The 14,458-nt window shown below is 50.2% G+C and overlaps 8 protein-coding genes across 8 annotated transcripts; 6 read left to right on the forward strand and 2 right to left on the reverse strand.

The window, feature by feature from the left end:
• Nucleotides 1-202: 202 nt before the first annotated feature.
• N7520_002934 (uncharacterized protein) lies at nt 203-2,443 on the forward strand (the record flags this gene model as incomplete). The annotated part of the gene is made up of 6 exons (XM_057136869.1): nt 203-332; nt 380-514; nt 566-820; nt 876-1,002; nt 1,047-1,902; nt 1,949-2,443. 6 exons carry the CDS (start codon nt 203-205, stop codon nt 2,441-2,443), a joined length of 1,998 nt encoding a protein of 665 aa, XP_056999555.1.
• Nucleotides 2,444-3,477: 1,034 nt separating this feature from the next.
• On the reverse strand, nt 3,478-4,103 carry N7520_002935 (translation initiation complex factor eIF1A; the record flags this gene model as incomplete). The annotated part of the gene is made up of 2 exons (XM_057136870.1): nt 3,478-3,906; nt 4,083-4,103. 2 exons carry the CDS (start codon nt 4,101-4,103, stop codon nt 3,478-3,480), a joined length of 450 nt encoding a protein of 149 aa, XP_056999556.1.
• Nucleotides 4,104-4,675: 572 nt separating this feature from the next.
• N7520_002936 (uncharacterized protein) lies at nt 4,676-5,200 on the forward strand (the record flags this gene model as incomplete). Its single annotated transcript, XM_057136871.1, has 1 exon — nt 4,676-5,200. The coding sequence occupies one exon, from the start codon at nt 4,676-4,678 to the stop codon at nt 5,198-5,200; it is 525 nt and encodes a 174-aa protein (XP_056999557.1).
• Nucleotides 5,201-5,547: 347 nt separating this feature from the next.
• N7520_002937 (putative chitin biosynthesis protein (Chs5)) lies at nt 5,548-6,876 on the forward strand (the record flags this gene model as incomplete). The annotated part of the gene is made up of 2 exons (XM_057136872.1): nt 5,548-5,619; nt 5,722-6,876. The coding sequence occupies 2 exons, from the start codon at nt 5,548-5,550 to the stop codon at nt 6,874-6,876; spliced, it is 1,227 nt and encodes a 408-aa protein (XP_056999558.1).
• Nucleotides 6,877-7,308: 432 nt separating this feature from the next.
• N7520_002938 (putative aspartate transaminase) lies at nt 7,309-8,674 on the reverse strand (the record flags this gene model as incomplete). The annotated part of the gene is made up of 3 exons (XM_057136873.1): nt 7,309-7,373; nt 7,435-7,540; nt 7,595-8,674. 3 exons carry the CDS (start codon nt 8,672-8,674, stop codon nt 7,309-7,311), a joined length of 1,251 nt encoding a protein of 416 aa, XP_056999559.1.
• Nucleotides 8,675-9,623: 949 nt separating this feature from the next.
• On the forward strand, nt 9,624-10,754 carry N7520_002939 (alpha/beta hydrolase; the record flags this gene model as incomplete). The annotated part of the gene is made up of 3 exons (XM_057136874.1): nt 9,624-10,067; nt 10,126-10,443; nt 10,500-10,754. Coding segments are annotated over 3 exons (1,017 nt in total), but the record flags the coding sequence as incomplete, so codon positions are not given.
• A 325-nt stretch (nt 10,755-11,079) lies between these two features.
• N7520_002940 (class II fumarate hydratase) lies at nt 11,080-13,008 on the forward strand (the record flags this gene model as incomplete). Its single annotated transcript, XM_057136875.1, has 6 exons — nt 11,080-11,295; nt 11,346-11,390; nt 11,456-11,493; nt 11,563-11,678; nt 11,744-12,761; nt 12,819-13,008. The coding sequence occupies 6 exons, from the start codon at nt 11,080-11,082 to the stop codon at nt 13,006-13,008; spliced, it is 1,623 nt and encodes a 540-aa protein (XP_056999561.1).
• Nucleotides 13,009-13,577: 569 nt separating this feature from the next.
• gup1 (glucosamine 6-phosphate N-acetyltransferase) lies at nt 13,578-14,223 on the forward strand (the record flags this gene model as incomplete). The annotated part of the gene is made up of 2 exons (XM_057136876.1): nt 13,578-14,066; nt 14,134-14,223. 2 exons carry the CDS (start codon nt 13,578-13,580, stop codon nt 14,221-14,223), a joined length of 579 nt encoding a protein of 192 aa, XP_056999562.1.
• Between the last annotated feature and the right edge of the window lie 235 nt (nt 14,224-14,458).

Raw genomic sequence — 14,458 nt, forward strand, 5'->3', positions numbered from 1 at the left:
TCATCATCACAGCCTGAGCCATCCGGGTTTTTGGACAGTCCAATTCGCATTCACCGTCTTGGCGGCGATCCTGGGCCTGCAGATCCGCTAAAATAGAAATCGACACGCCACGCAAGGGTCCACTAGGCCCCTGAGAGTGGGGAAACCCATACAAAACACTTTGGAACCGACTTCGCTTTTTGACATTTTCAACTTCCCAACCATGCATCTCAAGACAACATTGTTGGCCCCGGTCATGTTGGCGGCGGTTGTTGGGGCAAGCAAGAAAGCACGCGATATTGAGCCGTGTGCGCAGATTACCAACTTAGTCTCAAGCAGTAATCAGGACCAAAGTATGTCGTCTGCTTGGTATTCGGATGTACACGGCTAATCATTTCAGCAACTACTTCGGTATCTCATGAATTGGCTTTTCAATGCCTGATGTCGATGCCTTTCGATTCGGACCGTGCGGTTGTTTTCCTGAATCAGGTTCGCAAGATGCTCGAGTTTCAGTCTACGGTTGATATTCTCAAGAGTAAAAGCCCAAACAATCATTTCCCCTTTGAATTCTAATTGTATCCGATAGATCCACCGTCTGGCTATGATATGCCGTCTACCGATCTCCTAGGGGGAATTGATTCCATTCTAGAGAAGGTCGACAACGGGGAATATTCTAGTCAATTTGAGATGGACTTGGATGTCTCCAGTCTCATATCATCTGCTCACGATGGTCACTTAGCGTTCCAACTGTGCTCACAGTCAATTTTCAGCTTTCAGATTGATTTGCCTCTTATTTCGATTTCGTCGGACGGACTTTCACTGCCGGAGGTGTTCACGCTTAGTATGTGATCCCCATCTACTTTCAAATGTTGAAGACACGTGCTGATTCATACTAGGTGACGCCAGAGCCCAAAAGAGCGGTTCAAAGGATGTGTCATCTATTGAATCCATCAATGGCACTGCTGTTGCTGACTATCTTGAATTATATGCTTTAAGTCAAAGCCTTCAAGATCGCGATGCACAGTGAGTTCCCTTCTCGTCATCAAAGAATTTTGTTGACATTTCAGATATAACCGAGTCTTCCCGGCACTGGCACGTATCTTCACCAATACTCCAACCGACCAGAATGGCATCTGGGCTACAAACGGCGCCTGGACTGAAGGGTCAGAGCTCACCATAAAGTACTCTAACGGGACCAGCCAGACTGTCCAAAAGACTGCCAAACCAATGGAGAGGTACTTTTCCTACCAGAATGGAACAGAGCTGTACAACATCAACTGCCTTCCACAAAGCTTGCCAACAGAGGCAAGCTCAGATGCGGGTGCCGAGCAAGCATCTGAAGTGACCGGGCTCCCTGATGCCACTTTAGGCAATCCTGAAGGATCTATTGCTGGCTACTTCTCAAATCTTACTAGTCTTCAGGACACGGCTATCCTTTTCTTGCCGACGTTCGCCTCGAGTCCATCACAAGTGGCTCGGGTAACTGTTAACTTCTTGCAAAATGCCATCGCCGCAGGAAAGAAGAATATCTTGATCGACGTCACTGCCAACCCGGGAGGCTACATGTCTACAGGAATAGACATGTCTCGCATTTTCTTCCCGAGCTCGTTTCCCTACACCGCAACACGATTCAGGGCACATGATGCCGCGAAGTACTTGACGCAGGCCTATTCGCAAGATAACACAAAAGATTCGAGCAACATCTTCGCCTACAGGGAAATGGTTACTCCAAGCCAAGACACTGGCTTCAGTTCCTGGGAAGATCTCTATGGACCTCACGATGTCTTGGGGAGTTCTTCATCTAGCCTACTCGCTAATTTTAACTACACGGCCTCCTCAACCACGGTATATCCGATCAATGGCTACGGTTCCATCCCACTGAAACCCTCCAAAGCCCTCTTCACCGCAGAAAATATCGCCATCGTAAGTCTTCCCTTGTTCAAATCCATTCTACATCTAACCTATCTAGATAACCGACGGCGACTGCGTCTCTACCTGCGCGTTCTTCGTCAAATTAATGAAACGGCAAGGCGTCCGCACAATCGCCTTCGGTGGCCGTCCCAAAAACGAACCCATGCAAGGCGTCGGCGGCGTCAAGGGTGGCCAGTCCCTCGGTATTGACTATATCAACGGCTACATCCAGCAAGCGAATACACTCATTCGCAACTCAGCCAATACATCCTCTCCACTCCTGACACAGGCTGAATGGAAGAAATTTAACGAATCCAGCCCCAGTCTTGAGGAGTCGTTTGCGTGGAGCGGCAATTTGAATCTGCGGAATGAGTATGATCCGGTTGACGATCAGACACCATTACAATTTGTTTATGAGGCGGCGGAGTGTCGGCTTTTCTACACGCTGGAGAATTATCTGCAACAGGAGACAGTCTGGCAGGCTGCTGCTAAGGCGATGTTTGGGAGTTTTGGGTGCGTGAATGGGTCTACGGGTGGGGAGGGGAGCTTGTGAATTGATTTTAGATCTATGCGCTAGTATTCTTTTCTATTGCTTGAGAAATACTAGGTTGCTGGTTTATGTAGTACGGTTGCTGTTACGAATTGTGAATTCGTTCTATGGGGGTGCAATGCTACTATCCAAGCTCTGGGGGCTACTACCATTAGGAGCCCGTAATGCTTCACATATTTAGCGAAGGATACAGATGTTCTTATGATGAATATTAAGCTTTGCTTCTCCAGATTATCTGATCAGCGACTGGGTGCGTTGGGTGTGCTAAGCTCTCCAGTATGCAATATTTGGAGTAAAGTTGGACCCCAGAACAGGAAGGTTGACCTCGGTTTGGTGTACATATGGATCCAGGATGATGCTTAGGGTGGGAACAGAGTTCTCATCAACAGAATTCTAATCAAGAAAGTACTGACATCCGCCTCTACTAATATCATGTGGCTTGGAACGTGATAATGGACTATTTTCAATTCTTGTGACCTTTTTCATAACTCTATCACTCGAAAGGAATGGAAGGAAAGTAGGCTAAACAGAGCAGGACGCATAGCATACAATGCAATGCAGGTAAACATACACGCAGGTTCATCATGCGAGTTGCCACCACTTTTCTGCGCAGCATGATCCCGGGTATTTTGCAAAGACATATAGGGAACTGTAGTAAACAATCGACCCCAGAAACCCAACAGCCAACATACAAATCCCGAAACCGTATCGTCGATGACTTCATGCCCTGGTGAATTGTCGAAGCGCCCAAGAGGGGATACAAGGAAGCCCTCATCCTCATGCAGAGCCGTGATGGAGTGCAGCGTTGTGAACTGGTTGACGGATGCTTGTTACCCGTTCAAAAAACGAATGAAATGATCTGATATCGACCTCATGGAACAAGGAGGCTCGAGTGATAAGACGCATTAGATCCAGTGTACTGACCACCATCAGCGGCAGTGTAAGAGGGGTTTGTGGCGAAACATCTGGAGAGCGCCATGAAAATGGCACCCTCGCAGGGCAGAGAGCATCGAGCTCTGGGGTGTATATGGGTGAGCTTAGAGCTCGTCGACATCGATTTCCTTCTCATCCTCGCTCTCGCGGTCTTCGTCGAACTCGACGTTGTCGTCTGCGCCCTCGGCACCGTAGGTATCGGTCTCGTTGATCTTGGCGTGCTCAGGCAGCTCGCCGTAGGCCTTCAGGGAACGGGCCTCATCGGCGGTGTACTTCATGATAACATCGCCCTTCTCATCCTGGTAGTCACGGAGAGACAGGAGAATGATATCACCCTGGTTGATCCAGACCTTCTTGCGGAGCTTGCCACGAATGTGGGCCAGACGCTTCTCGCCATCAAAGCAGAGAGCCTCAAGACGACCGTTACCGAGCATCTTCACGACCTGAGCGTACTCCTGGCCATCCTCCTTGAAGACAAGCTCACGCTTCTCGTTGTCATTCTCGTTCTTACCACGACGACGGTTCTTACCGCCCTGTATTCATTTGTTAGTATTTGTGTTGCAAGAATGCGATGCGAAAGAATATCAAGTTGAAATGAGCACATTTTTCCGTCATCATCAACCTATCTTATGGGTGGTTGGCCGCCCATGAGGGACGGTGGCGGGTGACACATTCCAACAAGGAGGGGCTGAATATTTTGCATTCTTACCTTTCCCTTGTTCTTGGGCATAGCGGTGGGACGTGACCTTCACTGGACTCAAGTCTCGCTATGTGATGGTGCTCGTGGTTCTTTCTTCGTTGGAAGAAGAAAAAGAGGACTAGATAATCCCCGGAGTGGTCGAGTGGAAGGAAAGAGTGTTGGGAGTGGGGGATCTTGTGTCCTGCTCAAATCTGCGTCTTACCTAATCAGGCACAAAGGCGACAATCCAGGCCTTGTCTTTCAGGCCTATAAATTCCCACCGCCTAGTATTGACTTGGCAGAAAAAAAAGGTACCGAAGCACGCGATAACAATCAGGTGTGATCGGAGAAGTTGTGAACTTTCCAGATCGTTGGACCAGAGCGGTTCCTGGAATTCTTTGAGACTCATATCCTATTTATGATTTTGAGGCTTCAAGGACCCCTGAACACAATTCAGGTACCAAACAGGCTCGAAGCCTTCACAACCCGGGCGCATGACCTTGCCAGGCCTTCAGATCTCCATGATCCTCGATTGAATTCGCTATGATCCGACGTGGTTCCGCTACGACACAATTTCCCTACCAGCCAATCTGGCAGACTCCCGCGGTGCGCACTGAATCGTCATGAATGGTTTATCCTCAACCTCGTCTAGCGCGAAGTGGTTATCCTCATCCTCGTCTAGCATGAACGTCCGCTATTGTCCGATAAATACCGTTCCTTCCATTGCGCAACGCTATCTGGGCTCTCCTACCCATCCAATTCGTCCTAAAATTGTGCACATGTGGAAGACGCGTGATAAGAATACTCTGTGGTGGAGGGTATCGGTAGCACCTCTCAAAAATGCTAAACGAGTTGTTCGTTCTTGGTGCGCACGCAGAGCGCGACTCGCCTTTCAAGAGGCGTTGAGAAACCAAGGCTATGACGATCTGGGTATTCCGCTAAAGGATTCGCCCACACCCCGCAAGCACAATCTCACAGGCTCATTGGAGCTTACACTTCGTCCTGGATGCATCAACCGTGATTTCAAGGTAGTCCAGCGAGATGCCCATTACCTCCTACGGAATGTTCTGCAACAACGGTCCGCGGATTTCGAAAACAGGGCGAAGGAAGTCGCAAGGCATCCGAGGCTTTGGAAGGACAAGGCTTGATTAACCATGTACAAATATGTATCATATCACCAGCCCGAGTAAGGCATACCTGTATATTATCTGAGCATCATTGCATGGCGTTAGAGTTGATTCCAAAATATATCCACTATTCATTTTATTTCCGCTTAATGTTACAAATGTATCAATGTGGTTTCAATTATGAATTTGATAGTTGGCGGAGTTAAAAGGGTAAATATAGAACAGGCGTATATTAGCTCCCGCGGCCTCAAGCCTCGCTAAATGCCGATCTGGCGGAATCAACACCGGACTTGTCAAATACACCTCCTCCCTCCGATCAACACCACCACCTCCTAACTCCTCTCGTCTTCACCTAAAATCCTCTCACAATGCTAGTCTCCTTGACTGTCGGCAAGGTAGACGCCGGCGTCGCGGTGCTCTTGACCCAGGACAACCGCATCGTAAGCAAGCCCCTGGTCGCCTGAGGCTCCCCAAACGGACACTGCCAGGAACTCAGCACAGAGAATCAAGCACCAAATATATACTAATCAAATCAAACATAGATCGAATTCCCCTCAGTTCTCCTCCCAAATAACATTTCCTCGGGCAGCATCGTCGACATCAATGTTGCGCGCAACCACGCCGCGGAAACAGCCAACGTCAACGCCTTCCAATCCCTCCAGAAGCGCATTCTAAACACCTACGGCGTGAAGACCCCATCGCCGCCCATCCTCCGCCTGCGCAATGCAACCCAAACCTCCCTTGTTCTCGAATGGGACCCCATCGACCTAGCCACCGCGTCCCTGAAATCGCTCTCACTCTACCGCAACAACTCCAAGGCTGGCTCCATACCCCGCCCGCTCGAGACTCGCAGCACCAAGATCAGTGGTCTGGCCATTCATGCCGAATACACCTTCCACCTCGTCTTGCGCACGACCGCTGGCACTTACCAGTCCGAGAAGCTGACATGCCGTACACACAAGATGACCGATCTCTCCGGTATCACAGTGACACCTGGCATTCTGGACCCTGCGCGCAAGGAGGCATTGGGCGCTACGCTGGACCGGATTGGTGGCAAGATGATTGATACCGTGCGCATTGATACGACCCACTTCGTCTGTGCAGAGGGCCGCGGCCCGCTGTGGGAAAAGGCTGTTGAGATGAACATCCCGGTAGTGGTGCCTGAATGGGTCGATGCCTGTGAATCGGAAGGTACAATTGCTGGTGTGCGTGGGTACTATTTGAATGCGGATCCCAAGGCCCGTCAGCTCGGTGTTATTCATGGTTCCTCGCATCAACGCACTACATCTACTATGTCTGCTGCTACGACTGCTCAGGGCAGACCTAGTACGCAGCCACAGCGCAGTGAACCAGAGCAGCCTCCTGCTGAACCACCTCTGACGCCGTTCCCTGGTGGTGAGACGACTGTCCAGCCACAAGCGCTGACGGAAGAGGTCGGGTCAGAAGATGAGGATAGTACTCCGCCCCCACCACCGCCCAAGGATGAGTCCGATGATGCAGAGGAAACACCTCAGCAGAACGGGCACGCAGAATCTGTGCCGGAGCCGGAAAAGATCGAGGAAACACCAGTTCAGACTGAGAGTGAAGAAGAGACCAAAGAAAGTACACTTCCACAGCACAAACCTGAAGGAGACGAGCCCAGTCCTAAGGGTAAAGGGAAGGAGGGCGAAGGAGACTTCAGTGAAGTAACACTCTAGCGCTTTCCCTTTTTCATTTCCCGATACCAATCTTTGTCCCGCCTTCTCTTGTCTTGGGCGCTTCCACGATTATATCCAGTACAGTTTCACGTCATCGCGGTCTAGGGCATGCTAGGCAGAGTGTTTTAGTTACGAGCATCCGATGTTTACCCTTTTACAGTTTGTTATTTGTGTACAGTAGATAGTTTTCTTAATGCAACCTGATATTCTAATAAATTGGAGAAGACCCAATTTGTATCTAAGGTAAAATGCAGGATGGACCATACATGGCGGTCATGATCTATGAAGTCTATCATCAACGTTCGTTAGTAGGTAAGGACCGGTAACCCGCCTTATGCATGTCATCTCATCTCAAAGGTCAAAAGGGAGGGCCTTTCTCAGCAAATGCGAACCCGAAATTTGAACCAAATCACTTATGTGTTATAGTGCAATTTAAAGCACGGTACGAATGACGTCGTCGATGGCTTGTGCCACGTACTTGACATTCTTCTCACTCACTAGACCGGGATATGATTAGCGCGTTTGTTTCAGGATGTTTAATGCAGTGTAAATACTTACAGCCGCTGATGGAGGCTCGGCCGGACTTAAGGATGTAGATGTGGTACTGGTCCTTGAGAGCGTAGACTTGCTTGGGAGTCAGACCGGTGTAGGAGAACATTCCATTCTAGATAGACGATTAGTAAATTGAGAGAAATTTGGTTTCCAGTATGTAGCTTACCTGCTGAATAATGTGCTCCCAAGTGCCAGGAGTCTTCAGACGAACCAACTCGTTGTACAGCGCCTGACGCATGGTCTTAATGCGGGAGCTCATAACCTGCAGGTCCTGGTGCCAATCGGCGACCAATTCTTCGTTTGTCAAGATCTTCTTCACGATAGTGGTACCGATACGCGGGCCCATGGAGAACTCGCCACGGATCAAATGGCATAAGTTGTTGACAATGATATCGCGAATAACAGTAGCACTGCGATTGGTAACGTAGTGGAAAGCACCAACACGCTGACCGTACAGACCAAAGTTCTTAGAGAAAGACTGCGCCACGCACATCTCCATATCAGGTTTGTTGTTAAAGAAGTAGCGGACAGCCCATGCGTCCTCCTCGACAGATCCAGAGGCGAAACCCTGGTACGCGGAGTCAAAGAAGGGGAAGAGCTTCTTGCGCTCACACACATCCGCAATGGCCATCCACTGCTCCTTATTCGGGTCCAGACCGGTGGGGTTGTGTGCACAGGCGTGCAGAAGAACAGCATCACCCTCCTGTGCCTCGGATTCGAGTGTAGCAATCATACCCTCGAAGTCGAACGACCGAGTCGCAGCGTGGTAGTAAGGGTAGGTCTTGCGGGGTACTCCGGCCAATTCCCAGATAGTCATGTGGTTCGCCCATGATGGGTTCGACAGCCAGACATTACGCGGCTTCATGTGGTGCGCCAGGAACAGGGCACCGAGGTGATTGGCACCTGTTCCGGCAACGGTTTGCACTGATGCGATGCGTGCCTTGGCGTCGACGTCGCCGTCACCGTTCTCGAACCCAAACATCAGGTCCCGCGCCAGTCCCAGGAACGGGACATCGCCCTCGATCGCGGTGTATTCGTGTCGCATGAGGTCGTTCTCAGCCGCCAGCTGCTTCTCGGCCTTCTCCACGACTGGTAGGGGCCATGGCTTGCCGTCGTCTGTGCGGTAAACGCCTACGCCCAGGCTGACCTTTTGCGGGTGGGTATCGGCGAAGTAGGCGCCGTTCAAGGCGAAGATCTCGTCTGGTGGGACGGGGGCCACATTGAGACGGGTAGGAACTTTTTCCATGGTGTATATAAGGCGATTGAGGGGGTGGAAGATTGGGAGGAAAATTGTTGCAATCAATGAATTGGAATGAAAAGTAAACGTGGAAATGCGGGCAGATCCAGGTCCCACGCTGAGTCAAGTGGACCCGATATCGCCATCTTAAAGATATTTTTTTGCCCCGCGGGAACAACCGCTTAATGCCGGTTTCCCCAATCTTCTGGTCATGTTCGTATGGATATAGGTCACGAGGCCATTTATGCCGTTTCTAGCCTTTGTTAGTGATTCATTGATGGGATTCTTGTTGAAGTTGACAAATCAAGTGTGGGTCTAAACCTTGCAATATACCGGCATGGGACGTCATCAAATATATGCTGCCCCTTTTGAGATAATTGTGCGATATGTAATTCGGATTCCATTTCTTGATTAGTATGAGAAGTCCTCAAGGGTGTATATCTCATGTCGAGAGGGAGTCATAGATGTTGTGGGTGGTTGCTGATATGATGTCTGGGAGACACAGTGTAGTGGAAATATATAGTTGGTTTTCCTCATAGATCAAGACTCACAACTGCCAACATTTGAAGGTTCAACCCTTGAATTGGCTTGATCATTTGAACATTCAGTTTCTTTCTGTAGCTGATGTTGATACTTTCACTGACAAAAGCAAAGATATCGGAGGGAATCGTATCATGTTGATGACCGGAGGTTCGGAATAAGGCTTGGAGACTGAATCACCCCGCGCCATGCAACCACGGAGAGCCAATCATTGATGGATACATATATCAATGTACCCTCGAGCCTCCCCTCATGAGATCTCCTTATATTGCTTGACTCGAGCGTTTCTTTCAAAGGTAATTTCGCGTCTCAAAGAAATCAAACGTTCAAAATGACCCAAGACTACCAGACAGACCCGACCTTGCATGACTTGCGCATCCCAGAAGTCTACCAACCTCTCCACAACAGTATCCCATAGGAACTGATCAATCGCTATGACCCCGTATATGTCGAGCACTACAACAAGTACAACGCTGGACGTCTGCATACCCACGAGGTTCCAATCGACGAGCTTCGCCAGAACCCGGCCCGTTATCTCATTTCTTACGGCCGTGCTCGTGGTACCGATATCTATCGCATAACTGAACAAAAATGCCCCGTCAAGGGGGGCGAGATCACTATTCGTATATTTGAACCAGCTCCTAAGCAAAGTATACACGGTGAACAACAGAAAAGGGCAGCCTATATCAACTTCCACGGCGGCGGATGGGTATTTGGAAGCCTAGCTACTGATCATGATTTCTGCAAGACCCTTGTTGATGGTCTTGACGGAAACCTTGTTGCATTTGATGTGGATTACCGACTAGCTCCCGAGTATCCATTTCCAATTCCGGTAGATGATTGCTGGGTGGCTTTCAATTGGGTACGAAGTAAAGCTCAAATACTAAAAAGTCGAGTCAGTAGGACTGACAGTGTTTAAGATCCGAACCAAAATGGCGACCAAGCTTAACCTCGACCCGACCCGACTATCTGTAGGTGGTGCATCTGCAGGTGGCCATCTTGCAGCTGTCATCGCGCATCTTTGTCGCGATGAGGGGATCCCTTTGGGATTGCAAGTTTTAACTGTCCCCGTGTGCGACCTGCATAGTGTTTTTACTCCAGATGGAAAATTTGACCGTGAAAACTGCCCATACGAATCCTACCGAGAGATGGAGTTTGCTCCAGCACTCCCTGCGGCCCGCATGGCATACTTTCACCGACACTTCCTCGGTGTTCCTCGACCTCCACCATCTAAAGATGTCGGTAACCTTAAAGCCATTGATTACAGTAGGCCCTAAGCTGACCTTTTTGTTAGGATTGGAAAATATCTCCCATGCTCGCTCCAGATTTTGAAGGGCTAGCTCCGGCCCTAATCACAACAGCTGAGCTTGATCCTTTGCGTGATGAGGGTGAAGTATATGCAGCTAAGCTCGAAGCAGCAAAGGTTCGCGTAGAACTCAAGCGATATATAGGGGCACCTCATGTGCTATGCGCCTTGGATGGTATTCTTGAAGGAGGGCGACAGTACAATGCAGCTGTGATCGCAGCACTGCAACGGGAGCTGGCGTGAAGATCACTTGATCAGATAAATTAGGGAAGAACGTATAAGCGTTAGGGTGATGACAGTACAATACAATATATTACAGATATAACGAAATGTTACTGGAGTAACCGGCTACGGCAGATCGGATCAACTGTGTGGTATTGTTATGCCGATACCGGGAAGAGTCGGCTTTCAGACTCGGTGTTCAATTGTTTCTTCTTTTCTTCTTCTTGTTCGCTGTTTATAAAAAGGTAGAGTCCTGACCCCGTCCTATTGTCCATATCCACTCAAGCAAGCCATTGGACACTCTAACTGGAATTTTTTGCCACAGTTTTACCTATTTACAGGCACAATGAATCCCTCTACCTCCCGAGCCGCGGTGCGGTCGATGGCTACCTTGACACATGCGACCAGAGCTGCCAACCCCGCAGCCCGCGCTCTCGTGTCGGCTGCTGCTCGTACCCCGGTCTATGCCAGCCGGGCTTTGAGCACCAGTAGCCGTCTCGGTCAATTCCCCCGCCTCCAGGTTCTTAACAACAACAAGAGAGCTTTCAGCACAACCAAGATGGTAGGGAGTTGAAACCATAATCTATGTGGACTCTGTTAACAAGAATGCAGTCTTCCTCTTCTCGCACTGAGAGCGATGCCTTTGGCGAGATCCAGGTAAGTCTTCTTCCAGCATTTGCCCCCTCATTTGACAACGGATCTCTAATTTGAGTCTTGATTAGGTCCCCTCAGACAAGTACTGGGGTGCCCAGACCCAGCGGTAAGACGAACCATACGAACCCCCAAATGGTATACAGCGCAGGCGAAACTGATGAGATATTGAAAATAGCTCCCTGAGCAACTTCAACATCAACCAGCCCCAGGACCGCATGCCCGACCCCGTTGTTAAGGCTTTCGGTATCCTCAAAGGTGCTGCCGCCACTGTCAACATGAAGTACGGCCTTGGTAAGTGAATTATGCGGAACTGAAAGATAAATACGCCAAAAACCACGGTACTGACCATCACAAAGACCCCAAGATCGGTGAGGCCATCAAGCAGGCCGCCGCCGAGGTCGCCGAGGGTAAGCTGCTGGACCACTTCCCTCTGGTTGTCTGGCAGACCGGCTCTGGTACCCAGTCCAACATGAACTCCAACGAGGTCATCTCCAACCGTGCCATTGAGATCCTGGGCGGCGAGATGGGCTCCAAGAAGCCCGTCCACCCCAACGACCACGTCAACATGTCGGCTTCCTCCAACGACTCCTTCCCCACCGTCATGCACATCGCCGCCGTTGTGGAGCTCGAGAACACCCTGCTCCCTTCCCTCAAGGGTCTGCGCAACGCCCTCCAAGAGAAGGTTGAGGCCTTCGACCACATTATCAAGATTGGTCGCACCCACTTGCAGGATGCTACCCCTCTCACTCTCGGCCAGGAGTTCTCTGGCTACGTCGCCCAGCTGGACCGCAACATTGAGCGCGTCGAGGCCAGCATCCCCCACCTGCGCTTCCTTGCCCAGGGTGGTACCGCCGTTGGTACTGGTCTGAACACCTTCAAGGGCTTCGACGAGGCCGTTGCCGCCGAGATCTCCAAGATGACCGGCACCGAGTTCAAGACCGCCCCTAACAAGTTCGAGGTTCTTGCTGCCCATGACTCCATCATCGAGGCCTCTGGCTCCCTGAACACCCTGGCCGCGTCTCTGTTCAAGATCGCCCAGGATATCCGTTACCTCGGCTCTGGCCCCCGCTGCGGTCTGGGTGAGCTGAGCCTGCCCGAGAACGAGCCCGGCTCTTCCATCATGCCCGGCAAGGTTAACCCCACCCAGTGCGAGTCCCTGACTATGGTCTGCTCGCAGGTTATGGGTAACCACGTCGCCGCTACCATCGGTGGCATGAACGGCCAGTTCGAGCTGAACGTCTTCAAGCCCGTCATGATCCGCAACCTGCTCCACAGCGTCCGCATTCTGTCGGATGGCATGGACAGCTTCCGCAAGAACCTGGTTGATGGTCTTGAGGCCAACGAGTCCCGCATCAACGCCCTTCTCCACGAGAGGTATGCTTCCCGTTCCTTTTCTACATCATTGCTTGTACGTTACTAACTGGATTTTAGTCTGATGCTCGTTACCTGCTTGAACCCCGTCATTGGTTACGATATGGCCTCCAAGGTCGCCAAGAACGCCCACAAGAAGGGTCTCACCCTGAAGGAGTCCGCTATGGAGCTTAAGGCTCTCAGCGAGGAGGACTTCGACAAGCACGTCCGCCCCGAGCTGATGCTCGCTCCCAAGGAGTTTAAAAACTAATTGACAGCCTAGCTGTTCAACCTATGTCACTATAGACTTGTTCTAATAGGGCTTGTATACTGAATAAGAAGCATTGTATTCCTATAATCCTGTCATGGCGCATGAGTTATAAATAGTAACAACCGACGTATGTAAAGCAAAGAGAGAGAGAGAGAAAGACAATTGTACTTGTGTTCAACCAAGATCCGCGAATAAAAACCACACATGAAAATATACCTAATTTCCAGGCAGAGTTTCACGGGAGCATTGGTATGCGCAGCCCTGGATATATTAATAGTACCAGGGGCAATGTCTCACACCGTAACCTTGGAACCACCTCATGCAAATGTTCTATTAAACCTCCTTCATCAATCTACTCCTTTCTTCCTCTCCTCCCAATTCTCTCCTCCAAAAGATTCCTGATCAGAATCAATCAAATTAATCGAACAAATTTCCTGCGTCGATCTCCCTTGCGCTAAAACCCCACCGTCTCCCAATTCGCCCCTCCCCTGGATCAACAAACCCGCAACAAATCTCAAACTTCAACTTCAACCTTTAACCCCACAGACCTACAACCACACAACCCAACAATGGAAACCCCAATCACCCAAACTACCATCCCAACCGAAACCAAAACGATGTCCTCAACCGTTACCCCCGTCACAGACCTAGAAGACGGTCCCCTCTTCCCCTCCACCCTAATCTCTCCCGAAGTCATCTCCCTCCTCCCCACAGACTACACCATCCGCCCCCTCCGTCGCTCAGACTACCAACGCGGCTACCTTGATGTCCTCCGCGTGCTGACAACCGTCGGCGAGATCAGTGAGGAGAAATGGGACGAGCGCTTCGACTGGATCAAGTCTCGGAATGACGAGTACTACATGCTTGTTGTTTGTGATGGGGCGGATCGTGTCGTTGGTACCGGGTCGCTGATTGTTGAGCGCAAGTTTATTCATGCGCTTGGCATGGTTGGGCATATTGAGGATATCGCGGTGGAGAAGGGACAGCAGGGAAAGAAGTTGGGGTTGAGGATTATTCAAGCGTTGGATTATGTGGCTGCGCAGGTTGGGTGCTACAAGGTATGTATTCTGGAGTCTCTGGATGCAAATGCAAATGCGAATGTGAATGTGCTGATTCGTTCGATAGAGCATTCTTGATTGTTCTGAGGCCAATGAGGGTTTCTATGTCAAGTGTGGCTTCAAGCGCGCAGGTTTGGAGATGGCTCACTACTACTGAACTTGTTGAGTGATTTTGGGATTTGGGATTCTGCTTTAGACTCGGTTCATTTCAGTTCTCGCCCAAATTGGGTTCGGCGTTCAGGGCATTGAGGATGGTTAACCTCGAGGTGGCAGCGTGGGAAACAAATTCGCCTTCAAAGCCACAAGCAATGTCGAAAGTATTTTGTGGACTCTGTAGTGAGTTTAATTGTGATGTTGAACAGGAAGCAGGACTTGAGATCGAAAGCAGTCCC

Source organism: Penicillium odoratum (genome assembly GCF_028828045.1).
Source record: "Penicillium odoratum strain IBT 22623 chromosome Unknown utg000002l_segment0_segment0, whole genome shotgun sequence".
NCBI lineage: Eukaryota > Fungi > Ascomycota > Eurotiomycetes > Eurotiales > Aspergillaceae > Penicillium > Penicillium odoratum.